At 38.9% G+C, this 26,682-nt stretch overlaps 2 protein-coding genes across 8 annotated transcripts in view; one reads left to right on the top strand and one right to left on the bottom strand.

Annotated features, from left to right (window-relative positions):
• Window positions 1-1,046: 1,046 nt before the first annotated feature.
• cbx1a (chromobox homolog 1a (HP1 beta homolog Drosophila)) overlaps window positions 1,047-26,682 on the top strand; it is a 36,702-nt gene continuing 11,066 nt past the window's right edge. The window contains exons 1-4 of one of the 6 annotated variants that reach the window (XM_042392044.1): window positions 1,047-1,277; window positions 2,607-2,775; window positions 7,919-7,986; window positions 8,289-8,706. In XM_042392044.1, the coding sequence (XP_042247978.1) occupies window positions 8,310-8,706 (397 nt within the window). In that variant the 5' untranslated portion in view covers window positions 1,047-1,277; window positions 2,607-2,775; window positions 7,919-7,986; window positions 8,289-8,309. Of the gene's footprint in view, window positions 1,278-1,782; window positions 1,880-2,606; window positions 2,776-7,484; window positions 7,663-7,709; window positions 7,813-7,918; window positions 7,987-8,288; window positions 8,707-16,794; window positions 16,915-17,169; window positions 17,313-26,682 lie in introns of those variants that run through there. The other 5 variants (XM_042392042.1, XM_042392045.1, XM_042392043.1 and 2 more) reach the window with 5 other exon arrangements.
• On the bottom strand, window positions 9,702-14,675 carry LOC121883646 (ribonuclease inhibitor-like). 2 transcript variants are annotated; one of them, XM_042392041.1, is made up of 5 exons: window positions 14,035-14,675; window positions 13,696-13,869; window positions 13,411-13,584; window positions 12,274-12,320; window positions 9,702-10,501 (listed from the first exon to the last, which is right to left on the bottom strand). In XM_042392041.1, the coding sequence occupies exons 1-5, from the start codon at window positions 14,244-14,246 to the stop codon at window positions 9,972-9,974; spliced, it is 1,137 nt and encodes a 378-aa protein (XP_042247975.1). In that variant the 5' UTR covers window positions 14,247-14,675; the 3' UTR covers window positions 9,702-9,971. The 2 variants fall into 2 exon arrangements, with proteins under 2 accessions (XP_042247975.1, XP_042247973.1); XM_042392039.1 differs by having other exon boundaries at window positions 13,411-13,869.

The raw sequence follows: 26,682 nt of genomic DNA on the forward strand, positions 1-26,682 counted from the left end.
TGGAATTATTGTATGGTTTGGACACAGGCCTGGTGGTGTGGTTGTCACTGTTTGTTACCTAATCTATTTTTAAGGTTAGAATTTCTAAGTGCAGCAAAGGTTCTGAAAAGTCCTCAGGCTTGCATCTCTGTTTTGCTCTCCTGGCTTTAACAGGCTATAACGTATGCTAATGAGTGTGAGAAGTCAGCTTGTCTAAGTATGAGGCAATAGATCCGTGCCACAAAAAGATTGTTCCTACCAATTTGGGAAGAGTTCCTACCCCAAGTAAAGCAGTCTCAGAAGTATTGGATTGGTTGCCATGAAATGTGCTACCAATTGGCACAAAATTTTAAACAGGCATTCATGATTTCCAGATGATGTATCTTGATGGCTTTGGTAACTTTTGACTTTTTTCCACTATGATGATATGACATTTGTGGTTTGAGTGAATCAACCCAACAACTATTGGATGGAATGTCCCTTGGGATGAACTGAAACAATATTTTGCTTATGTTACTGCAGTGCTAATGGAAATCCTATTAGCCCTTTGTATTTAGTGCTAATAAGCAAATGTTAAGATGGGGGAAATGGTTATGCCCTGAGACATTATACCTTATAAACATCAGCATGTTAGCAGTATTATTGTGAGCATGTCTCTGAATAAGACTCTTCACAACAAGATGTTTTGAAAGCCAAAGGCCTTAAAAAATATGTTCTAGGATCAACATAAAACAAATATTAATCTAGATTCTAGTTCTAGATTGCTGACACTACATTATATGCAACCAGGAGTGAGGACATCAGGAGTGAGACAGGACCACGTATAGACAGATGACACAAATGGGTAGGGGATAGGAGGGGTAGAGTGAGAATAGTAGAATGGGTGAGGGGAGAGAAATACTCATATTTCCTTGGCCCAGGCAAGATCCTGAATTCTCTAGCATGATGAACACTGAAGCAAAAAATAGAATATCATGATCGATTTTTAACATCTCTCTACTCAAGGAAGGACTTTGTATGTATGTAGGCTATGTATGAATGTCCTTCGCGTATCTCTTGAACCGTTCATCCAATCGACTCCACACTTGGCGGGTGTACGGCTGGGGACCTCTGCGGACTGACTCTACGGTGTTTTCATTTACGTATGCAGCAGCCCTTAAGGTGCAGCGTTTCAGTTGACTGCGGTTCACTTTTCCTGCTGGATGCAGGTGGATACAATCAAATTACAACCAAACTCTTCTTCACTTCACTGAAGTCAATGACCACGACCGGATACAGGAACAGCACCCCAGCGTATGGTAAGTTTACCATACTAATTTACTTATCGCGGGCAAAATACCTCCGCTAATTAAATCCGTTCTCTATTTCCTTACCGCGGTGATTCGTTTGATTATTTTGCTGTGGCTGGCTCTATTAGCATTAGCTCTGCTCCTCACTTGCAATTTTGTTTCATTAAACTCAAACACAATACAAACGCTAATTTTATTAAGTTTTAATACTTTTTCAGGCGACAAAGTAACTATATACATTCCTAATATATAGTCAGTTTATGCACACAACGCCTATTTGGAAATTTGTCCCGACGTGCTCACCGGTGTAACAGTTTGACTGGTCTTTAAATTAACTGGTGACGTCCGCGTGCCTGACAAAGATGTGTCCTGGGCGTGGCTTGTTAGGACCCATTGTGGACTAACCAGGAAATAAACAATCCCATTACTTCGTCTTTGGTCCTCATTGGGGAAATCGGAGTCTGGACTCGTGGATTAAAAAAAGGAGCACTCGTGCGGGATTCGACAGCTGGAGCTTTGATCGTTACAACTTTTCACATGTGATGACTTTTGATGCAAGAGGAGATGACAAACCGCGTGTCCATCTTGTTGTGACAACATGAAGAAACGCTGTACGATAATAAAACCTTAATGCTTCTAAAATCCTTAAGACCAGTGCTTGTGGTGTTCGTACGTTTATTCCACGCATTGGCAAACTAGCGTGTATTATCACTCTATCAAGCTATCAGTCGCTATCTCTCATATCGCTGTCTAATCGCTGTCTTATCTCCTCACAAACCCACAAAGTTGTGACAAATTGACCAAACTTGTATAGACCATTCCACGCCCACACGATCGTTTTCTCCGTCTGTGCGTTTACAATTATCGGTCCCTACAACTTTCATGTCTAATATCGATGATTGAGTTTGCTTGATAGTACAGAAATTCGTTGTGATGAGAGATACAGTACATAGATGTATACAAACACTGTATATGTTTCTGGCCTTTAACATGAAACCTGATGCTTTACCTGTAGGCTGAACATTTCATAAATCGACTTGACATCAGAGTAATAACGGTATATGAGACAAACATTAAGGCTGACAATAATAACAATTTGTAAACTATTTATTGATATTTGCGGTGTTTTGAACAGGCATCGACACAGTCACTCGACTGTGTTCGAGCCGAGTGTATGAGATACATGTAACGTTATGTTTCTCTTGTACGCTGTATTAAATAGTTCTCAAATCCGCTTGTAATCATATTAATCACGACATATGATACTCACAATAAGAACGGCTTATTGACGTTTGCAGTGTTTTGAACAGGCATCGACACAGTCCCACACTTTGTCAGTCCTCTCCTCTAGCGTCCTGTCGCCATCGCAACCACAACCTCACGCACGTGGATTTCGAGAGAAGCCAGGATCCTCCTAGTGGCGCTGGCAGCCTGTGGCAGTCTGTCGGCAGTTGAAAGACTTGCTGTCAACTGAGGGGACAAATTTCCTGGTTTGTTTTCACGACAGGTCAGCAGCACGTCTGTTTTGGGATGGTTGTTTCGAAACTATGTTCTATTTTGGGTTTTTTTTGTTTTGTTTTTTTAATAACTTTATTAACAACAAAAGCAATGTTATGAATATAATGTTTGCCCAAAAGACAGCAATTTCATCAAATTATCAACCTCATTGTTGTTAGACTCTACATTCAAAAAGAAGACCATACCATGTGTCAAGTGGCAAGGAAGTCTATGGAAGTTGGCATGTTTAACAGGTACCTACCTGAAATAATATTACAGGAGAGCAAGAACCTTAGTCCACCACATTGATCAAACACATGATTGGGAATAAAAAACTAAGGGGAATTATTATGGACTAAACAGTATTTTAGCAAATTAATCTTAAATATACTGTTAATAGTTTGAAAATATAAAACATTAAAACCGTTTTCTGAATATTGTCTAATAAGGGTTTTCCTCCTTACATATTCTGTCTTATGTTTCCAAATAAATTTGAATAAGAGTGAGTAATTAGCTGCACATGTATTCCGATAAACATATAAAGTCAAAACTTGATACACCAATCTAGATAAACCTTCCGCCTTAGAAAGTAAAACACGACCCATAACGGAGAGGTCTCTTTGTAATCTACAGTTAAAAATGAATTTTGACCTTTCAACTTTTGGTGAAAAATTCTGAGAGATTCTTTCATCTGGAGATTTGTTTATAGTGATTCCCAAGCATTTGACAACTTTTTTTTACCTTTATACCATTTACTGAAAGGATATCAGAATCGTGTATAGTCATTATTTTAGGCTGATCTTTGTTAATAGTGAGGCCAGATGCAATTGAAAACATTTTTAAGGCACCTGTAAAAATGGGTACTTGAAGCTCATTTTGAAGGAACAAACAGGTATCATCAGCCAGCTAGCTAATGGTTAGAGTATCGTTACCTATGTTAATACCCTCTATGTTCATGCAATTGACAGTAAACAAATTAAGAAATTCAGCAACAATTAAAAACAAAAACAGCGAGATAGGGAACTCTTGTCTAATCCCATGTTTGACATCAAAATGAGGAGAAGTGCCGTGTGCTAATGATACACAACTATTAATGTTAGTATAGATTGTACTTATGATATTCCTGAAGTTCCCTTCAAACCCAAATTATTGTAAAGCCTCAAAAATAAAATAGTGTTCAACGGTATCAAAAGCTTTGTAAAAGTCCAAAAAGTTACCAATTAATTCTGGGTAATCTACAATGTCCAAGACAAGACAGATAGCCTATTATTTGAAATGTGCCGACCTTTCATAAAACCTGAGTGCGTTGTAGAAATAATTTCCTCTAAACGTAATTTTAATCTTTTACCATGCAGTGTAGCAAGTAAATTGTAGTCCAAGTTAAGCAAGGTTATACTTGCTAACTTATTATTTTTGGCACAATCAACGGACTTCCAATAATGTGTTTTAAATCCTCCCAAGAGGTTATATAAAATTTGTAAGGTAATCCATCTGGACTGGGACTTTTATTCTGTGGCATTTTTGTAATAATAGATTGTAGTTCTTCTAGTGTAGTTGGACTTTAACAGATTTCACAATTTTCTCTGGAGATTTTTGGGATAAATGACTTTACTTTAAAAAAAAAAAAACATGATAAGCATGAGGGTCAAAGGAGGAAGTGTATAACTTGTGAAAAAAGTTATAGATAAACGAGGAAATGGCCTTTTCATTCTTAGAAAGACTGTTATCAATATATAATGCAGAAATGTTCTTTGCCTCACCACATTTTTTTCTCCAGATTAAAAAAGAAAGAAGAATGTCTTTCCCCATGTTCTAACTTATGAAAGCTCCTTTTGCTTTTGTATGGAAAAAAGGATCTAAATTTTCCCTTAATGAGTGTCTTCTTTCTTTTTCTTCATTACTTGTTGGTATATTTAATATATCATTCAAATCTTTTATATCGTCAACATAAGCCTTGTTTTGATCGTTTCAAATACTGCTTCCCAAATCATATTGAGAGAATTTGACATTCATATTTAAATAACTCCCATTTTAACATTGTTGTAACTTCAGACATTGGCTGGAATTTAATAATAATTTGCCTAATACCTGAGCAATAAGCTGATTGTGGTAGAAAGGAAGAATTTAATTTCCAATATCCATGTTTGTTGCAAAGAGTAGAATTTGAATTTGAGAAAGAAATATCTATTCTAGCAAGGTCTGTCAAAGGAGTAGCAGTAATATTACATGTTTGAATAAAAGAGGTCAAATTATCAGAAATAAGCCACAATTCTAAAAAGGATTTTTTGTTAAATCTGCTTCGTACCACGTAAAGAGGTGGATCATGAGGGTGTAAAATTATTAGAGTATCTATTAAGGATAGCCTACCACAAAAATCATATATAACAGGGTTAAAATTATCTGGAGCCTCATTAAAATCACTGCCAGTAATGATGGATGCTGAAGGACATCTGTTTCTTTATTGCAAAATTTTATAAGACAAAAATTGAAGGAGTGTAACCTTAGAGTTTCTTGCATTAAAACCATACATTCACCATATTTAATTGCCACTAAAATCCACCTGCCAGCATATGAAACATCTGTATACAAAACCTCCCATTAAATTAAAAAAAGGTGAAACAAAATTAAAACACCCCTTGAAAATATAGAACCATGAGAAAACATAGTTTTTCCTCCCCACTGATTACACCAAAATGCTTAATCTTTTGAAGAAGAATGCATTTCATGACATCCTTATCCTTATTTTGATCACTACAAAATAAAAATAAAGCTTTTCTTTTATTTAGATCTCATACTCCCTGTACATTAAGAGAAAAACAAGACAAGACAAGACAAACAGTGCTACTCAAACAGTAGGTTTTGTTGTGAAAAAGGTTGAGAGAAATGCGCAAAACTTGAATTCAAAAGCCCAACTTTTACATTAAGCAATCAGTAAAGAAACTGACCAGAGAGAATTAGAGGAAACTGAATCACATTAGAAGAAGGTAAAAAGAAAATATATCTCCATAGATCGATACTTTACATAGATATTTTTTATCAGTAAATGATAATGCAAATACTCCCAGGAATGTATGAACAAAGTTAAGATTTAAAGCTATCCCTCCATAAAAAGTAAAGACCAAAAATTATCCTCATGCCATCTTTCGTTTTCAGAAAAAGAAAGAAAATATGTAGCTTATTAGACAGCCTACATGCTTTAAAGTTAACTTTCCCCAAACAACTGCTTCTGCTTAATCATACAGTCACTTCATGTCAAGTCCTCTACAGAGACCTTCTTACCAGCAATGATAGCAAATAGACCACTGCTCTTTTGTTTTGTTTCCACCACCAGTGGCCACAGCTTGGCTCATCCTTCACCTGCTGAGTTAAGTCCTCCAACATCTTTATTTTTTTCTGCTTGAGAATCTCAGAGTTTTTAACATCAGCCCAGGAGAAACATGGGAGAAAAGATCAGTTACAGTCATTTAACATTTTCACCCTCACACTTGGGAACCCTGGAGATCTTCAAGTTCCAGGGCCTGGAATACGCATCCATGTCATTCATTTTTTCCATTAACTTCTTATTTTCAGTAGACAAAGTATTAATTTGCAGCTCCAAAGGATCCACTCCTTATGACAACCCCCTACCTTCTTCTCTGCAGCTTGCACAGAAAGAGTTTGGATATTCTTCAAGTTTTGGAAAACGGTCTCCTCTATGGATTCCAGTTTCTCCATAAATCAGCGCTGCGACTCAGAAATCTCATTAATTTCAGCAAGCAGCATTGGAGGGATCCTCATGGCGTTGTGCCTTTTTCAGTGGGATATTGCTATGAGAGTTTTAGACTTCAGCTTGTTGTAGGCAAAGTCTGATAGAAAAAAATCGAGGAAAAAAAAGGTCAAGATGGGTCAAAGATTCAGAAACCAACCTCAACGCATTGTTCTTAACGAAAAGAAAAACTACTTACATAGTTCTTGTTCTTGGGCAAACAAATTCAAGCTTTGAACGAAAAAAGATTTGCCAGTGCAGAAAGCGTCTCACACTGGCACCATCTTGGCTCCTCCCGTCCCCTGTTTTACTTTTTTGTATTCAATCAATCAATCAATCAATCAATTTTTTTTTATATAGCGCCATATCACAACAGAAGTCATCTCAAGGCACTTTTCACATAGAGCAGTCCAAGACCGTACTCTTTAATTTACAGAGACCCAACAATTCCCAACAATGACAATAAGTATTGTACTTATTTATGCTATTTCTTCTGCCCAGGAGGTTATGATTTGCCTGCTTTGAAATAAAAAGGTACAAAAATACACTCTTTACTAATCCTCAGTTTTATTATTGTAAGAGTGAAATTGTTATGTACACTTAATTGCATAAACAAAGGTTTAAGCATAATTGAGCAAACATAAGGTTAGTAACATGTAGGTTACTTTATACATAAAAAAATAAAATTCAGAAAAAAAGTTGACTTCACGTTGTTCTCACAATTTTATTTGACTGTGACAGCAGTAGCGTGACAACTGACATTGACATGGTGAAGTGGTATAAAATGAATATTAAAGCATTACATGAAAGAGTACTGTGTTTTCCGGTAGCCTACTGGTTAAGACACTTGCTGCCCAAATGTCAGCAGTTCGAATCCATCAATGGAGTCTTGTTGCATCTCCCTCTGTTTTCTTGTCATATCTACGTGGTCCATGTAATAAAGGCATAAAATTTGTCCCCATCCTAATTTACAGCAAGTCTTTCAACTGCCGACAGACTGTCAAGGGCTGCCAGTGAGGTGCAACTAACTGCCACTGAGGTGCCATTACTTGCCAGTGTCACTGGGAGGATCCCAGCCTTGCAGTGGATTTCACCAGTTAGCCTAATTCAAACACTTCAGCCTGCATGATGAGTCGACGCAACTGAAAAAGTGTATTTCCCCAGTGTTTTGAAGCATAATCTGCACTGTTTATCATCTGTTTATAACGAAGGCCCACTTTCTCTGCCTGGGAATGTTGGTTTTGTCAACCTTTTTCTAAGTAAAATATAACTATTAATAATCAAACTATTAACGCTGTAAAAGTAAGTAAATGTAAAAGTCCTGCATTTGTTATTTTACTTAAAGTGAAGAGTTACAGGTTTTATCAGCTCAATGCACTTAAATTTACACATCTAATCTTTGTTGCAGACCACCTTTGCTGATTCTAGAGGGCTCTGTATGAAGTTGAAATTCTGAATAATTAGTATGGCTGTCTGGTAAGTGTTAACACATAAAATTTTCAACTGACCGTATGTAAGCAATTTGAAGTGTGATTATAACCATCAGTTTCATCTTCCACTGTGGAACATGGACAGTAGTGTGCATAAGGCTTGGGTGGTATCTATTTTTTAATACCTTCCTGACATTTCACTGGAGTATATGGTATATGACGGTATTTTCTGTTTAAAAAAAAAAAAAAGAAATAAATAAGATAAATATGCTGTGATACCACCCAAGCCTAGTGTGCTTTCAGAGTCAGAGTTTAACCACTGACTGTGACATCTAATTTTTGTTGCAGACAACCTTTACTGATGCTAATATGCCTAAAGATAGTCGTGCCAAGCGGAAGCGGATGCGGGAGGCAAAGCGCCGTGCACGTGCAGCTGAGTCAGACGAAGCACGAGCTGCACGCCTGGCAAGCAATGCTGCACGCAATGCTAAAAGGAGAGCAGAGGAACCACCAGAGATACGAGCGGAGCGCCTGGCAAGCAATGCTACGCGCATTGCTAAAAAGAGGGCAGAGGAGCGCTGGGAGCGTGACCTTCAACATCACACACGCATGCAAGAGGAGTACTACCTTGCGCAGCTAGCAGAGCGCCGGGCAAGGGATGCCGTACGCTATCAGCAAGTGCTGGCACGACTGGACCAAGTGCACCATTACAATCGCAACCTCGCACGATATGATGATCCTAACTTCTTCCAAGAGGAGCTTCAAGGTAATTACATCTCAAAATTGAGGCCTGATTGGTTTAGTACCTCTTAGGCTTGATGTTGTTAGCAATGGCAACAAGATATGGCTTGATCTGTGCATGCAAGTTTTCTGGGCCAATAAGAACCCCCTCAGAACTGGATTAAAGGAAATTTATGAAAGTCTCTCACATTTTCTTGACATCTAGGCCCAACCAGACAGGACAGATGAGAGAGGTTACTGGGTTTTATGAGGAGAATACTGTCCTTGTAACAATGAAATGCAACACTGTGTGCATTGGGGGTGTGCCCGAATACAAATATGTTATTCAGCAAAGCACAAATAGTTGTTTTTTCACAAACATTTATTTCATACAAATATTTTTAAAATTATTTGTTTTCGGGAAGAAAAAAAAACATGTCAAATACCAGTTTTTGGGTTGGTTACACCACTATCTCAGTCTCTCCCCTCTGCTCCGCTGTTACATCTATCAGCATGTCTCAAGGAGGGGAGTCACATCCACCTGCGACATGACACACATTTCCTTATTTGGACATCACCCCCAGAGTTGGGGGTGTTCCCCAGAGATAAAGCTGAACCACTGACACAAGCAAGGTGCTTTCAAGGGACTCTCCGTAACCTGTTGTTCCCATTCTCCTTTCCACAAAGTTAGGTTGTAAAAAAATAGGCAATAAATGAAAGGTGCAAAGCATTAATCACCTTTGAAGTTCTTCTCTACACGTTATATGCTGTGCTGTCTCTGAGTTATGGGTGTATAAATAAGTAGAGGTCTGTCTGTACATTTGCAGTGCATTTGGTATTAGCTCAGTACTCAGCGCAGTCATCTATGATCTGGGAGACTTGAGTTCGAGATCGGCTGTGGGGACCTCCTTCATAAGATAATTTATTCACGAACACTTATTTCAGCACTTTAATATCCTAAAATTAAAAGTGTAATAAAAACAAAAAATGGATTTTTACACCTATTTCCATTTTATTTGAATACAAATACAAATATAAATAATTTTCCTGCCACAACAAAAATAGATACAAATACAAATACTGGGCTCTCTGCACATCCTTGGTCTGCGTATGGTGTGATTGAGAGAACCCAGAGGCACTCAACATGTTATGGAGGCTTAAGGGGAGACACTGTCAATGACTGAAACCAAAAGACGATCTAAAAATTCACTATCTCAAGTAGCTATAATGAAGTTTTACTCATTTCATTTAGTCATTTTTCAATTTTTACAACTAGTTTTCATAGCTTTTGTCTGCACCAGTTTCTAGTCACTAATGAGTGCACAATAATGCAAAGGAAGAAGTCCCCCAAACCCTGAATGCAGGGTAGAGTGGTTCAGTGAAAGTGGATTGGAAGGTGTGGAGGTGGATCAGTGTGTCAGAGGAGACTCTGTAGAAGGACAGAGTGCCAGCAGGCCAGTCCAGATACACTGCTACTCTGTTGGGACCATGGAAGGAAGTTGTAGATGCGACTGTGCCCTTCCCGTTGTGCCAAGCAGTGCTCTTGTTGCAGGCTAAACACCAGGACTTGTCATTCCAACCAAGCAGAGAGCCATCCTCCCGTCCTTTCCTGCAGATCCCTCTATATGTCACTCCAACAAAAGCTGGTCCTCTCCACTCCACCTCCCAGTAACAGCGCCCCGTCAGGCCATTTGTACATAGAACCTGACGTCTATTTTCAAACCTCTCTGGGTGATCAGGATATGGCTGCTCCTTTGTTGCTACTGTCATCTGTTTGTTGTCTTGAGACAGGAGGAACATCTTGTGTGCTGTGTTTGGGTCCAGTGTGAGTTCACAGGCATCTGGCAGGAGAAAAAAGACACTGTCTCAAGTTTAAGTGGACCTTAAACTGGAAATTAGAGACTAATTATTTTAGTTGTTCCATTTGAAATGACAAGAGATTTTATTGGGGCTAAGGAGGATTATTTTCAGGATCACGTTTTCCTTGGATTTTGAACATTTGATTTTCTCCCCGCCCGAGGTGACAATAGAGTTAAAAACTAATTTGTGCCAAGAGGTAAGGGATGGATAAGATTCACTGTAAGATGCTGAAAGCTCTTTTTCAGGCTGTCAAAGCCAACATACTTCTTAAAAGCTGCATGGAAATCAGGGACAGCAGTGTCTATGGCTGGCAGGCATATGTGGTGGCTGCCATTTCTTAACAAGCCAAAAACTTGCAGCCATGCTAGTGGCTCTGTGCGCTGAAGCACACTGATAAATGCTAACGTCAGCATTCTAACATTCTCACACTGATATATAGCTGGTATGATGTTTACCATAGGCATCATTTGTGCCAGTCCATCTGCTACGTAGATGCTGAGATATTTGACTGGATGAGTGAAATATTTGACCTGTTGGTGGTGGTAGATGAGAAGTCATTAACTCATTAATGACCAAAGCCAATGAGATTCACCCCTGGACTCCATGGATATATGTATCACATTTCATGGCAATCTGTCCAAAAGTTGCCCAAATAATTCACTAAATCATTATGTATTGCTTGCATCATCATAAAATGGGGGCACTATATATAAAAGGCACTACACTGTATACCTAATATGGATGCTGCAGGGGTACAGAGGTGAGAGGCCTATGCTGCATGCCTTCGGCCGCTGAACTCTACATCAAACTACAATCTCAACCAGTGCTCAGTGGCTAAATTGCTCATACCCATGTTTCATACCCATATATAAAAATGGAATTATTCTTTGGTTTGAACACAGGCCTGGTGGTGTGGTCATCACTGAAATTCTAATCCTGAAAATCTGAAAATAGATTAGGTAACAAATAAAGTGCAGCTAAGGTTTTGAAAAATCCTCAGGCTTGTATCTTTGTTTTGCTCTCCTGGCTTTAACAGGATATAACGTGTGCTAATGAGTTTGAGGAGTCATCTTCTAAGTATGAGGCAATAGATCCGTGCTACAAAAAGCTAGATTGTTCCTATCAATTTGGGAATGAGTTCCTACCCCACACAAAGCAGTCTCAGTAGTATTGGATTGGTTGCCATGAAATTTGCTACCAAGTGGCACAACATTTTAAACAGGCATTCATGGTTTCCAGATGATGTATCTTGATGGCTTTGGTAACTTTTGACTTTTTTCCACCATGCTGACATTTGTGGTTTTGAGTGAAATTGGATAGAATGCCCCTCAGGATGAACTGAAACAATATTTGGTTTAAATAACTGCAACACTAATGAGGTTCCCATCAGCCCTTTGTAGTCAGTGCTTATTAGCAAATGTTAAGATGGGGGAAATGGTTATACCCTGAAATGTTATACCTTCTAAACATCAGCTTGTTAGCATTATATTGTGAGCATGTCTCTGAATATTCTTAAGATATTAAGATTCTTAATCAACAAGATGTAAGCCAAAGGCCTTAAATGTTCTAGGATCAACATAAAACAAATGTAAATCTTCAAGTTATAGATGGCTGATGATACATTATATGCAACCAGTAGTGAGGACATCAGGACTGTGCATAGAAAGGCCACACAACAGATGGAACAAATGGGTAGAGGATGGGAAGGGTAGAGTGAGGATAGTAGAATAGGTGAGGGGGGAGAAGTACTCACATTTCCTTGGCCCAGGCAAGATCCTGAATTCTCCAGCATGATCAACACTGAAGCAAAAAAAAGGGAATATTATGATTGATTCTGAACATTCTACTCAATAGACAGTTAGTTCCAAACTACTCAGCCTTCAGTTGTTCATTAGCATGAGTGGAAGAGTGTGGTAGCTGTCAACAATTCTGAAATAGCAATTTTTCCAAATGGTGTTCTGTTGGTTGTTTTGGTTGGTGTTGGCACCTAAGTAAACTAGGAGATCCCACATTTTTGCTTGTGTTTCAGCCCTCTTCATCTCAATCTGGTGTGGTTGGGTACAAATCCAAGCCTTGTAGGGTCAGTCCAGATGGTCTGATGGTCTTTACCCTGCTGCTGCTCAACCTGCGTTGCTAGAACTAACATTACAATTTATAACATTAATTACAGTGCCTACACTGCAAAAAAACAGCAACTTGAACCAGCTCTCCTTTAAACACAAGCTTGCTCATGTATTTGCTATTGGTTCAAAGCCAGGGAAAAGATGGTTCTGAATATAATTCTCAAATTGCAACTTCAGACAAGAGCCCCTTTTTTACAGCCTGTTCAAGGCAGGAATGCTGTACCTTTATTCCGCCTCACTGTTCTGTATAAAGGTTATGGACACAGAATGGGGGGGCAGAGTTGCTCCGCCAGTAAGCTGGGTAGTCACAGAGCCACATCGACTGTGTGTATAAAAGGTACAGCTGACTTGGTGGGAAAAGGAGCTGAAGCTGTTGTGTTACACGTCGCACCTCTGAATCCAGAATGCTGGCATGCTATGTAAAATCATACATTATACATGATAGCAAGCTTTTTGCCCCACCTCATGTGGCCATTCAGAACAGGTAGGCAAAACTTTATCCTTTAGGCATGGTCAAATGATACTATGTACAAACTAGTTCATTTCAAGCACAATCATTCTTTGAAGCACACAGGAAGTGCTTCAACTCTGAGAAGAGTAAAGCAATGAATGTTAACAATAAATGAGACTAACACAATCACAGCTAACATTAGCTTCCACTAGAAATCAACCACTGTTGACCATGAACTGAGGATCTCCAAAACTGAGCAACTTATTGTGTTACCAGGAAGCTCTGTAGAGGGAATCAGCGAAAGAACTGTTTATACCTGAGAGTATCCAGTCTCGACTGCGGATCCTCCTGACCAGCAGAGAGCAGGCTCACCCCCAGGTTTCCTGGATGATTGTAGCTCAGGTCCAGCTCTCTCAGATGGGAGGGGTTGGAGCTCAAAGCTGAGGCCAGAGAAGCACAGCCTTCCTCTTTGACCAGACAGCCTGATAACCTGCAGAGAGCACATGAAAAAAAGTCCATGGACTTCATCACTTTCATGCTGGCATGCTGGAATTCTGATAAGATTATTGCTATGTAGAAGCAAAGGTTCAGGAATACTGACCCAAGTGTTTCCAGTCTACAGTGTGGACTTTGCAACCCAGCAGAGAGCAGCTTAACTCCTGAATCTTGCAGGTCATTGTTACTCAGGTCCAGCTCTCTCAGACTGGAGGACTTGAAAATGAGAACCTTGGCCAGAGCTTCACAGCCTCTCTGCGACAGGTTACACAAACTGAGCCTGAAGAATAATTAGTAAGAATTCTTTTGCTTGAAATTGGTTTTCCTCAACCTGATAGCATTTGGCTTGAGTTATGACATTTTAACAAGATTATTATTCATCTTCAGAGATGTAATGGAAACAGAAACATAGTAACAAAAACTGTATTAAATAAAGTGAAGTGACCTTAGAGTTTCCAGTCTACAGTGAGGACTCTCCAGTCCAGCACAGAGCAATTTCACTCCTGAATCTTGCAGGTTGTTGTTACTGAGCTCCAGCTGTCTCAGACTGGAGGAGTGGCACCCATTGTGACAGCATGCCTCTGTTAGCTCACAGTATCTTGGTCTAAGAGAAAAATTGGCAATTAAAAAAACACCTAATAGAAATGCTATATGCATACTACATAGAAAAAGTATAGCAAATGTACTGTAGAGCAATAACTGTTCTATTATATAGCATGTAACATTGTTATGAAACTACAATGGTTTGATTCAGGCATGTGGTTTCATAACTATATACACCATTTCTACAAAAGTAAGTACATCCTGCAGGTTAAAATCAATTAAAAACAAAAACACAATATTATTAATCATAGTGCTGCATTGGCATTGAATGCCTGGTACATCTACATTGCTAATCAAATTATAACCCTCCTACATTTTAGCATTTTCGTTAAATCCTGATAATGCACGCATTTATAAAGCCAACTAAGTGTAAATTATTAATTAATAAATAATAATAATATACTGTACGATGTATAGAATTGTGGAGAACTTTGTTGGAGAGGCCTTGGTCCCTTTTTTATATATGGCATCTTTTGTTTTGGGTTGTCACTCAGGTCCAGCTCTCTCAGATGGCAGGAGTTGAAGCTTAGGGCTGAGGCCAGAGAAATACACCCTTCCTCTGTGACCAGACAGCTTGACAACCTGCAGGTGGCAGTGTATCATTAATGCTTGTCTATTTTCTTCTTAGCTCTGAAGTTGGATGATACCCCTAATTTTTTTCTGACTCTTTTGCTTTGATGTCCATTGTTTATCAAGAACATGTTTCAAATTTGTAATTTTACACCAAAGAGCAAGGTCACATTACTTTGTTAATTAAATGACATTGCACTGTAATCTTACAAAATACATATACAAAACTGGATGTACTGTATAAAATTGATGAGAGTACAGAAGCCATCATTAGGAGATCTCATGAGATTTTTTTCCAGAGGCAAAACTGCATAACATACATACAACATAATTTTCTCTGGATAGCAAAAGTAACACTTTCTTTTTGTGTAAGTTGAATTATTATGGGGAGCAATCAATTTAGGCAATCATGTATTGGCCTAAACAGAGTGCTTTAATTGCAGTATTTGCAGTAGTGAATTTATTGTCCACATGTAAGTTAGAGAAACAACTGAATGCAAAATTTCAATTACATAAAGCCATTGTGTGTAGGATTTGAATTATTTCTGACTTTGATGCCTCTTATTGGTAGTATCAAAAAACAACAGTCATGTAAAGCACTTCAGGGGAGTGGATAAAATACTGTGGTAAACAGAACAAGGCTTGACGTTCTGTAAGTTGATATAATCCTGCACATCTTTTGACTAGATTCAGGAATACTGACCTGAGAGTTTCCAGTCTACAGTTTGGACTCTCCAATCCAGCACAGAGCAGCTTCACTCCTGAATCCTGAAGGTTGTTGTTACTTAGATTCAGCTCTCTCAGACTTGAGGACTGCGAGCTGAGAACCACGGCCAGAGCTTCACAAGACAGGTGTGAGAGCTCACAATGGTTGAGTCTGTTTTTAGAATTAGAGAGAGTGGGATAGGAAATTCCACAAAATAATGTTGGTGCATAAAGTATTACAAATATAATTCATGCATGTGTTTAAATAATTTAAAACAAGTTCTTACAGTGCAGTTGTTGAGATTTTGACCAATGGCAGCATTCTCATAAGAACCTCCTCTGATTTGGAGTATTTTTTCAAGTCAAACACATCCAAGTCTTTTTCAGAGGACAGTAACACATAGACCAGGGCTGACCACTGAGCAGGAGAGAGATGGGCTGTGGAGACGCTTCCTGTTCTCAGGTAATGTTGGATCTCCGCTACTAGAGAATAGTCCTTCAGTTCATTCAGACAGTGGAATAGATTGATGCATCTGTCTGGTGAGGGATTCTCCCTGATCTTCTTTTTGATGTACTGCACTATTTTCTGGTTGGTCTCTGTGCTGCCTCTTGTCTGTTTCAGCAGGCCTTGTAAGAGATCCTGATTTGACTTCAATGAAAGGCCCAGGAGGAAGCGAAGGAACAGGTCTAGGTGTCCATTCGGACTCTGCAAGGCTTCATCCACAGCTTTCATACAGATCTCTGTTGCAGATGCCTTTCTGAGAACCATCTGCAGATGTTGGAGAAGTGTTTGCGGTGCAGCCATCACATTCTTGCTGTCATTAAAGAGTGACAGGACCACAAAAACAGCTGCCAAAAACTCATGAATGCTCAGATGTACAAAGCAAAACACCTTGTTCTCATTCAGCCCATCCTCTTCTTTAAAGAGCTGTGTGAACACCCCTGAGTACACAGATGCTTTGCTTAAATGAATGCCACTGTTCTTCAAGTCTGTCTCATAAAAGATTAGATTGCCTTTCTCCAACTGGTGGAAAGCCAGCTTTGCAAGTGACTTGATGATCTTGATGTGTTCATTTGTGTCATACTTTAGTGCAGTCTGTTTGATCTGAAACACCAGGAATTTCGTATACATCTCAGTCAGAGTTTGAGGAATTTCCTTTCTCTCATCCTCCTCTAACATTTGCTCCAGAACTGAAGCAGTGATCCAGCAGAAGACCGGGATGTGACACATGATGTAGAGGCTTTGTGATGTCTTGATTTGGGAGATGATTCTGTTGACGATTTGCTCATCTCTGAATCTCTTCCTGAAGTACTCCTCCTTCTGTAGGTCAGTGAACCCTCTGACCTCTGTCATAATGTCAATAAAGTCAAGAGGGATCTGACTGGCCGCTGCCGGTCGAGTGGTTATCCAGAGGCGAGCAGAAGGAAGCAGTTCCCCCTTGATGAGGTATGCCAGCAATTCATTCACCAACAGTGGCTCATCAACAGAACATTCTTCCTTGTCACTGAAGTTGAGCTGAAGGCGGCTTTCATCCAGCCCATCAAGGACAAACAGAAGTTTGAATTTACTTTTGTCATAGTTGGTGTTTCCTGAAGCCTGTAGTTTTGTGAAGATGTAATTAAGAGCTTCCTCTGTGATATCTCTAGTTTCCCTAATACATTTGTGAATGAACTCTGCAAAACGAAACCATCTCCCCTTCAGTAAATTCAGCTGGCGGAAGGTGAAGGGGAATGTGAGATGCACATCTTGATTGGCTCCTCCTTCAGCCCAGTCCAGGATGAACTTGTGCACCAGGAATGTTTTGCCGATTCCTGCAATCCCACTGGTCAGGACTGTTCTTACTGGTATGTTTTCTCCAGAGGGGTGTTTGAAAATGTCATTGTGCTGAATTGATCTCTCAGTTCTTTCTGGCTTTCTTGATGTCATCTCAATGTGCCTGACTTCATGCTGCCTGTTGACATCCATATCATTCCCATCTATGATGTATAGCTCTGTGTAGATAGCGTCCAGGAGTTTCTTATCCTTTTGCTTTGACAACCCCTCTGGTATACACATGAACTTGTTCTGGAGGTTTGACTGGAGCATGCATTGGTATGATGTGATGGGTCGTGGAGGCTTTGGTCTTTGCACCAACAAATCTGTATCAGATTTGTTGGTGTTAGAAGTCACATTCTTCAATCTAGCAGAAATTCTTAGGGATTCACATTTCCTTGGTCCTATAAAATACATTTACACACTATTAATTTGATGGAGATGGAGAAAATATGTTTGCTGCCTACATTACGCTCACTGGCATCATATGTCCAAAACAGTCATGGCAGTGTGACATCCTTATGCTGCAGTGAAGTCATAGGGAGGAGGTCAGGGTGGGTGATTGGGTGTACAAAACACAGGACCGGGGTTGATGTACTGTGTCCATGTTTTTATACTTAAGGATACCAAAACACTTGGATAAGGTTAGGGAAAGATTGTGGTTTGGCAATATACTGATTTTTTTTCACTTCAAGTTAGTTAAAATCGAGCCATCTTTCTCTATATTTAACCAAAACCACAGTTTTTCCTAACCTTACCCAAGTTCTTTGAATGACCTAAACATAACCAAAACAACATTTGTTTTGCTTTAATGACAAGAGTGGATATTGTAGGTAAACAAATGAAGAATGTTCCCATTAAGCATATATGTTCAGAATGGACATTTTGCCTTGCCAGTGAACAGTTACTGATTTGTTCAATATAAAAGTTTTATGTTATGTTTATTTAAAAAAACAATGAAAAAATAATGTATAGTCCAGGTGGTTTTACATTTTCTACATAGCATTTTCGATATGCAAATTTATTATATCTATTTCATTTTATAGGAATGAGGTTTGACTAGCCCCCACTTTTCTAGCTACCAACTGAACAAATGCTTATAACACTATAGAAAACATATCTTGTTATAGGTGCTACAAATCTGTTACACTATTATTTAAAAAAAAAAAAAAAAGAACTAACAACTAAAATAATTCTGTGCATAGCCGGGAATAAAAACACTAATATTATAGGGCTAATTCAAAATAATGTGATGCATTGGTTGTCCCTGCACCAGTCATGTCAGATACTTGTATTATGAACTTCATCACTGTTTGACAGAACTTTGAGATCTGCAAAATTTCAGTTCATCACTGAGATCCAATCAGATCAGCCAACAAATTGTAACAAATGTTAACCTACTAGTTTAGGACAAAAATCTGAGGGGAACAGTAAAAATTCATAAAACACCCAGAGCGGTGGTGTGGACTAGAGCAAACTGGAGATTCCAGCAAAAAACATGAATGCATCCATGATACTTATGTTTCCAACAGTTTATTGTGGTGAAACTAAGGACCAGTGATTCTACCATTGCTGGTTTCATCTGTCTGTTAAGGTAGTGGATTTCAGCTTTTGCACATTATGGAAAATTGATGACTCTGGAGAAACATGATATCATAAAGATCTGACTGTACGCAAAAAAAGACATGGACAGCAGGGCAGACAGTGCAATAACATGTGATTCTGTACATACTACACTGGGTGTCTGCATTCATGGACATGTTCTACACATGTAGTAGGCAAGTTTGTAGGTGTGAACAGTCCGTGCTGGCATAAATTACATCTGAGCAGATAATGTAAGTATTTGCAAGTATTTGCAAATTTCTTGTTGCCAAAAAGTTATCCGCCACAGACTGTCCTGCTCCCCCCCAGGAATCCAGTGCTAAACAAAGCGGCACACAAGAGCTTTGTTTTTTCGCATAGATGAAATCATTAAAACAGCTGCTAAATGGCCAAACTCTAAACTGAAATAACTTTACCTTCGGCCTGAGCACCAGGGGCAGGAGGGTGAGGAAGAACTGCCTGTGCCTGTTGAATGGAAGAAGCTTCTGTGTTCTCTGAAGTGTCTTTAATGTCAGTGGCATCCTCTGAGAGAGAAAGGCAGAGATAGAAAAGAGAGAGAGAGAGGAAGTTTAGAGAGGCCTTCCTTTTTGCTCATAATGATGGTAAACCAGGTACTGAAATTATTCAGTTGACCAATCACTATGATCCGCCCTCCTTAGTTCCTGACGGTGGCAGATTTATCACTTGAAATTTGCAGTCACTTTTGAGACAATGGATGTTAAATTCCACATTTCTAGCCAGCAACCATGGATTTTGTTGGCTGAAATAATGACTGTCTCTAGCAGGTTTTATCAGCTGCTAAACTCTAAGTTCATTTAAAATGAGAACCCTGTAAAATAATTGCAGTTATTTCAAACTTAATACTATCTACCACAAGTTTGGGTGGACTTCTCCAAAACGACTGAAGAGCAGGACAGAGCTATATTGTTACTGTTACTCTAAACGCTGATACACTAGCATCTTGGCTCCTACAGTTTGGATGTTCCAGTCCTGAACCAGAATGTATACTTACTACAAGTAACCTATTTTGTAACCTGTACCCCTACAAAATAATGTAGTTATCCAATGTTATGCCCCTTGTCTTTGGAAATAACTTTAGGTTACTAGTCTAGGTGGTAAACTACTTAGCTGGGCATGCTAACATTTGCAGCTTTCATTAGTGCAGATAAACACACAGTTCACTACATTCCTACTTTGCTCTTGCATTTTTTGTTTTTTGACCGCTAGAATAAAAGGCACCACCCTTCAAACTCTTTAGATACACCACTGCAGCATGTGGAGAAATCCAAAGCTTAGGCCCACCATGCCAGTTGCTAAACTGTTCAGGCAATTGCTGTTAGGGGTTAGGGTTTTGGCTTTGTTCCAGCTAATGTCCTATAATGTAAATCTAAGTTGTAAAAATTCTATCCTATAGTTAATTTCACATTAGCAGATGGCTAATGTGAAATTAACTTGGCAGGGGAGATCTTTCAAGGACTTACCATTGGGTGTAGAATCACTTTCTGGAAAATGCTCCACTAAATCATTCCTGCCGATCTTCTTAAGAACTTCCACTGTGATTCGCAGAGCTCCAGGAAGGCTGTAGGTTTGCACCATCTGATCCACAGTGTCCTGCCTGTCGGCTTCCTCCAGCCAGCTCTTTGGGATGCCTGGGAAGCCTTCTACAATGCCAGTCTGCTTCAAGAGCCACTGGAAATGCTTGAGCTCCTCATTCCCCAAGTCCTGCAGAACTCCTAAGAGGAGCTCCACATGTGACGCCATCACTAATCCCTGGTCACATGTGAAGAGAGTTAGAGTATCAGTTACTTTTTACTAACTTTAAATCCCTCAGAACCATCTGACGATGCCAAATAGTTGCAACTCTTCAGCCCTCACAAAAGTTAGTGTTTGTTTATAGGTTGGCTTTCCAGCTTGATTATTTGAGAAAGTAAAATCTGCCGTTACCGTTCTCATTAGGTAGAACAATTTGAGCCAGCAGATAATGTGAATGGCTTGGATGAATCTTTCTTGCTGTCTGGACATGCTCTTGACAATGGTATTTCTATTTGAGGCAAAAGCAATTATCCCCCATTGTTATGACCAGATGTTGATGAGCTCAAAAGAAGTGGTTTGTACATTGTACTGTCTGACATAAATCAAATGTGTTTGTTGTAGTTTTTGCAAATAGCCACAATCAAAGGCAGAGTGAGAAGCCCGCCATCATAGAGAGGGGGAAAGATACAGTATTGTTTAACTATGGGGATAATGGAGCACATTTTCAGACTGCCTCTCCTGCAAGGGGTTCATAGTGTTGCACTCATTTCTTCACATGAAAAGTGACCGAAATAGTTGTTATCACAACTTTTTGCTAAAAAGAAAGCTAGAAAAGCGACTATGATGAGCCCTGGTAACCTGATGTCTCTAGCAACCTGATGTCATCAGGTGGTTTTATTGAGGTAAACATGGTGAATGGCCATGCGTAATGGCACTATGCTCTGGCACTTCTCTAATCACATGCTGCAGATGTATCAACAATGGAGAGGCTTCTCATACAGTATAAAGCAGCTGTGGACAACAGATATAGCAAGAATCACCCAAATTCATTTACAGAGCAATGCTAACTGATTTACTGACTTTCCTGCCTTAACCACATTAAATGCTATTTTCTATGCCGATTTTGGTTAGAGAGTATTTAACTGAAATAACTTTTTTATATTTCAAACATTGATTGGTTATTGCCAAACAATTGCAGCAAGTATTTAGTTTGCTCTTGTTGATAAAATTTTGTCAGCTGATTGACATTGCACCAGAAACAGATGTGGTTCTTATTTGCTGCTTGAGCCTCCTACCTGTTTGCCTTCTTCTACCTTCTTCCACTTGTGCACTGTGCACTCTGTGCTCTGTGCCAATGTACCACACAGACAGGCAAAGTGAGTTTCAAGGTCAGGAAAATACCAAACAGTCGGAGCTTTGTTTGTACTGGTCACTGCGCCTCCACAAAAATAGGGCCCAATGAGTTTTCATACTGATTCAAGATTTGGGGAGTGTGGACATTCAGTGTAGGAAAGAAAGGAACATGGCCATGGACCATGCACACTAGAGACTTCTGCTGACCAACCCAGCTAACTTCCTGTTGGCTCCTTGCTCACTTGAATGGGGATAAAATATTTTTATTGTGTGGCTCTTCTAGACTTTCCAAATGTTTATGGACTGGATGGATCAAATTCTGATAATAAAATAAATCATTTTGCGGAAGTTGTTTGGCTCAAAAAAAAATGTATTCACCATTTTACAGCCACTTCTTTTCCAATGATTGTGTGTGGGGAAAACTGATTTTTGGGCTAATGTGCATAATGCGATTGTCCTGGAAGTTGTAATTACATGATTTGGCTACTATGTCAAATGTATTGGGCCACAGGGATTCTTAAGACAACAACCAAACCAGATTCTAACCAGACTAATGTGCATTGCTAACTGACATTAGCAATGCACGTTTCCCTGGTGTATGTTTGATTGGTGGCTCAGTCAACAAGCTAAAGTTCAGGACAAGACGTGTTCTTGTCTGTAAGTTAGATAAGAAGGAGACTTTAGCAGGAAAGCTAATGTGGGTTGTTGTTCAGAATCTGTGGCTCTTGTGTTGTGTAGCAGGATGCTATCAGGCTCAGTGTGATTGTCTGCTCTGCCCATGTTATTGCTTTCTGATATTTTGTCAAAGGAGAAAACAGGACAAGTGATTTAAATTCGCTATTGGATTTGCCAATAGCGAATAGGAAAAGGAAAAGCAGCAATGGAAATGCAATTGGGAAAAGGGAATCGCCCTTTTAAATGCCTGATTATAAGCTGCATTCTTAATTCAGTTTACAAATTCAGATATTTATTTCTCTTTTTAAAACTGCATTTTCAAATAGATTTTGAAATTAAATTTTTTATTTAGGAATTCGTTAATTTATTTTCAAATGATGTTTTTATTGACTATTTCCAAGTTGCTTTTGCAAATCATTCTTTAATTTGAACAATGTATTGATGGATAATTATTTCATTTGTAAATCCTTTTTTAATTCCTCTTCTTAATTGTACAATTAGTTATTAATAATGAAATGCTTTATTACTATTTCCGTGACCCTTGTGGTCCTCCATACTGTGGTGTCTGCAATGCGCCTGACAGCACTGCAGCAATTTTACACACATAAACTATATAGAAACTAAAATCATACCTGGTGATTATATGCACAGTATTAGAAGATATTAAAAATCTATTAGCGTTCTGTTCTGCAATTATTTGTAAGATATGTTTGTTTAAGTTAAGTTATTTGATGCCATCTTGGATTTCTACAGCTGATGATAATTTCACCAGTTACTTAAAGTGGTTGAGGTGAAAAGGAATCAGTATATTCATGCTTAATATCGGGGAAAGACAAGCCAGACTTTGCTGAATCCTGCCACATCCTGACATTATTCATTTCAGCAGCTGCTGTGCCCTCCACAACTGACCCTCTCCTTTGCGCTCCAGGTGAGGCAGCACTGATGAAATGTTGAGTGGACTTTGATTTAATATTTGAGTTGGCTTCTATCTTTTAAAATTGAAAGATGTTTATGGAATAGTTATGGCTCAAGCATACAAGTACAAGTACAGATAACACTGCTGGTTTGAATGTTTATGATAACGTGGATCTATAATTAACCTTTGATATTAAGTGAAACTAAATGTGTGACAGGATTATTATACAATCTGGCTTCAATTCACCACCTCACTATCTGCGTCGCCAATTTTCCCTGTCTCCAAAATGATCGTATGCCTGGCTCAGAGTTTATGTACAGGTGCGCACATTATCCCATCAAGTTTGTTTTTATAGGTCACAACATTTGTTTGGGAAGTGGTGTACGCCTCTTTCAGGCCCCATTTTGCGTGTACATAACTGTTATAAATGAGACCCCTGGACATGTTATGTTTTGTTTGTACTCACTTGAGACACTGTGGCACAGGCCTCTGCAGACTGGGAGGTGCACAACCATGCGCCCCAACAACTTGTGGAGCCTAGACGCTCAATGTCACTTTTGGCTTATTTACCATTAGCTGAGCACAATATTGCTTTGTTCTACACAGGTCTAAGAAATTAATACTCTTCAACATAGTTAAAGGACCCTACTGAAACAAAGCACCAAGTTACACAAAAGGCAACAAAGGCTGGCCTCAGCTGCAGTATCTCAGGTGTGTTGCAATGCAGGAAGAAAAGCTCGGGTTAACTTCTTACCCAAGTCCTAATGTTAGACTGTCTTACTCTGCTCCCACCCTGCACACCTAAGGAAGGGGCAGCCTCGTCTCAAATGAAGAAATGTGTAGTTTAAATGAATATGTAGTGTGGTTTTAGTTCATAGGTTTACTCAGCATCAAGTTCACTTTGGACTCAAGCCAATACCAGATTTTCAGAATAGAGCATTTCATGGGATCAAACAGAGCCTTTGATCCCATAAAATTTACTTAACATTTTCATTGTATGATGAAAACTGTCACAGTCAGAAAATCTATATTATATTTAGTCTACTAAATGGTAGCCAAATTATGTAGGCTATTAAAGAATTTGAAGTAAAACAATTTCCTGGTGAACTGCAAATTAACCCTTTCAGGTTTTTTCTTTAAATAAAGTGGGTTTGTCTTGCTGTACTGGGTGTGATTTATATCATTTCTGGACAGAATGCTTGCCTTTAACTGTAACTGTAACAACTCTGGCTTTTTAGGAGATTTTAACACTGACTGAACACAAGATTACATACAAAAGTTTTATATTTTTTTAATGAGATACCAATCCATCCTAAGACTCTTTCTCTCATCACTTAACCAAAAGTGACAAAGGTAGAAATAATACTTAATAATGTACTAAAATCAAAACAAATAAGCCAGATGTTCTTTTAAGGTTATCATTATTAATATTATTAGTATTATACATTTCAATATAAATATATTTTCACTGACCTGACAATCCACTGTGACATTATTAGATATAACATGTTTAAACACTGTTGACTGTTACAAGTAGAAGCCAAGAATGGGGAACTGAGTCCAATTCCTTGCGTAGTTTTAACATCATCTCTTGTCTTCCTCTTTCACTGAGGAAACTGACTTAACTTGTAATCACAGCAGGCTGTTGTTTAGTAGGCTGTTGTGACTGTTTGTTCCAGTTCATGAAACCATATTTTAAACTCCCCAACTCCTGTTTGTAATGCAAGCTATTATAAATTTGTCACCATGATATAAATATAATAAGATATAGATACTGATATATAGATAAGATAAAGAAGATAAACTTGAAAAATCAGTTTAAAAGCCTCTTTAACTGGTTCACTTTTGTATGACTGTAAACTTTGACTCCAATAAATTTAAGAAAGAAATATTTTCAACTTTGAAACAATATATCAAAATGTGTTTGGGGGGGAAGTGCCTCTATGGCAACAAGCCTGGACCCCTTTATGCCCTCCCTAAAATGCAGTGGGCTTATATCTCAGGAGCCAAGGCCAGCCAGGACTCCCTCACTGTACAAAAAAACATTTTAATAAAAAGATTTCATAATTTCTTTTGTCAACAGGCACTTTGTATTTTGTGTTTGTGGCCATGTCTTCCCCATTATTTACTTAGTGTTTTTCTCAAATGAGCAAGCAGTGTCCCTCTGGGTTGTGCTGCTGGTAAATGTCATACAGTCTGTGTGGTCAAACATGGTGTTGCAGCCTTACCGAGATAAGAAAGGTGAAGCAGGCATCCTTTGATTAAAAAATAGTTAAGTATCAAGCAATCATTTTCATGTTGCTGTAAAACTTTGACTGGACAGGTTGCACACTCTGACTTCATAGCAGATAATAGAAAGTAAACAAATTAAATGAAACAATAGGGTTGCTAATGATATCACCCCTGACTTTTTTTATTTTTTATTTTTAAGCTGTGCTGTATGAGTAATGACCTTAACGTAACTAGAATACTGTGGGCCTTTGTTTTTGTATGTCATGCATATAGATAAGAGTGTTTAAGTTATGTATTTGAGACATGTATTGATACATACACATAAAACCTTAAGATTTGTGAATTTTTTTATTGTTCTTTTCTCAGTTTCCAGCACTAATCTGTACCTATAGCATATATGTATCAGAGTATAGGCTAAGCTTTGTAGGCTACTGTAGGTTATATATTTTTGTATGCTAAGAAACACAGTAAAACATATCTAAGTTTCTGTATGTATCTCTGATATGTGCATTGTTTCTTGTTTGTGTAAACATAGATGTATTCTAAAATGTTTGGGGGTTTTTGTAGTAGCTACACCACAGTAGAATGTACAGATTTGAAGGCATTGCCTTTGTTGGTAAAATGACACATTACTTTGCTTTATTTATTTACATGATGACTTGGCTTCTGAACCTCTCTCCTGCTAAAATGAGCATTTATAGTTTCAGGGTTAATTTAACTGGCCCCTCTGGTCCCAGTCTGGCCCCTGTAGCAGTGTGCAGTGTCGCTAGTAGTATTTGATGTTGCGGTTGAAACGGGCAAAGACTTCACCTCCCACAATGCTTTGCCCCCAGCGCTTAGGTAACTTCCGGTGGTGCTGTTGGCGGGCAGAACGGGATCGGTGATGTTGTAGCGACGCTGAGGCTATTGTGTTATTCAGTAGCTAACCACATTGAAGGAAAGTGGACTCAAACCACGCCACTAAGCCCTTGGGTAGTTTTGTGTCACCAGTGGAGTGTCTCCGGCCTGTTATTCGTCTATAACAGCCGCTGAAATCACAGTGTTTTCACTCGGGCCTGCCGTAAGCCCATACAAGCGCTCCGAAGCTTTCT

This window comes from Thunnus maccoyii, chromosome 18, assembly GCF_910596095.1.
Source record: "Thunnus maccoyii chromosome 18, fThuMac1.1, whole genome shotgun sequence".
Taxonomy (NCBI): domain Eukaryota; kingdom Metazoa; phylum Chordata; class Actinopteri; order Scombriformes; family Scombridae; genus Thunnus; species Thunnus maccoyii.

What these genes read in the sequence shown, in the direction of transcription:
- LOC121883646 (XM_042392039.1), bottom strand. Translation starts at nt 14,246, where the DNA reads ATGCATATAGCATTTCTATTAGGTGTTTTTTTAATTGCCAATTTTTCT. An exon ending in TGTAGACTGGAAACTCTAAG is followed by an intron (nt 13,870 to 14,034) that starts GTCACTTCACTT and finishes ATTATTCTTCAG; the next exon opens with GCTCAGTTTGTGTAACCTGT. An exon ending in TCGAGACTGGATACTCTCAG is followed by an intron (nt 12,321 to 13,410) that starts GTATAAACAGTT and finishes TTTTTGCTTCAG; the next exon opens with TGTTGATCATGCTGGAGAAT.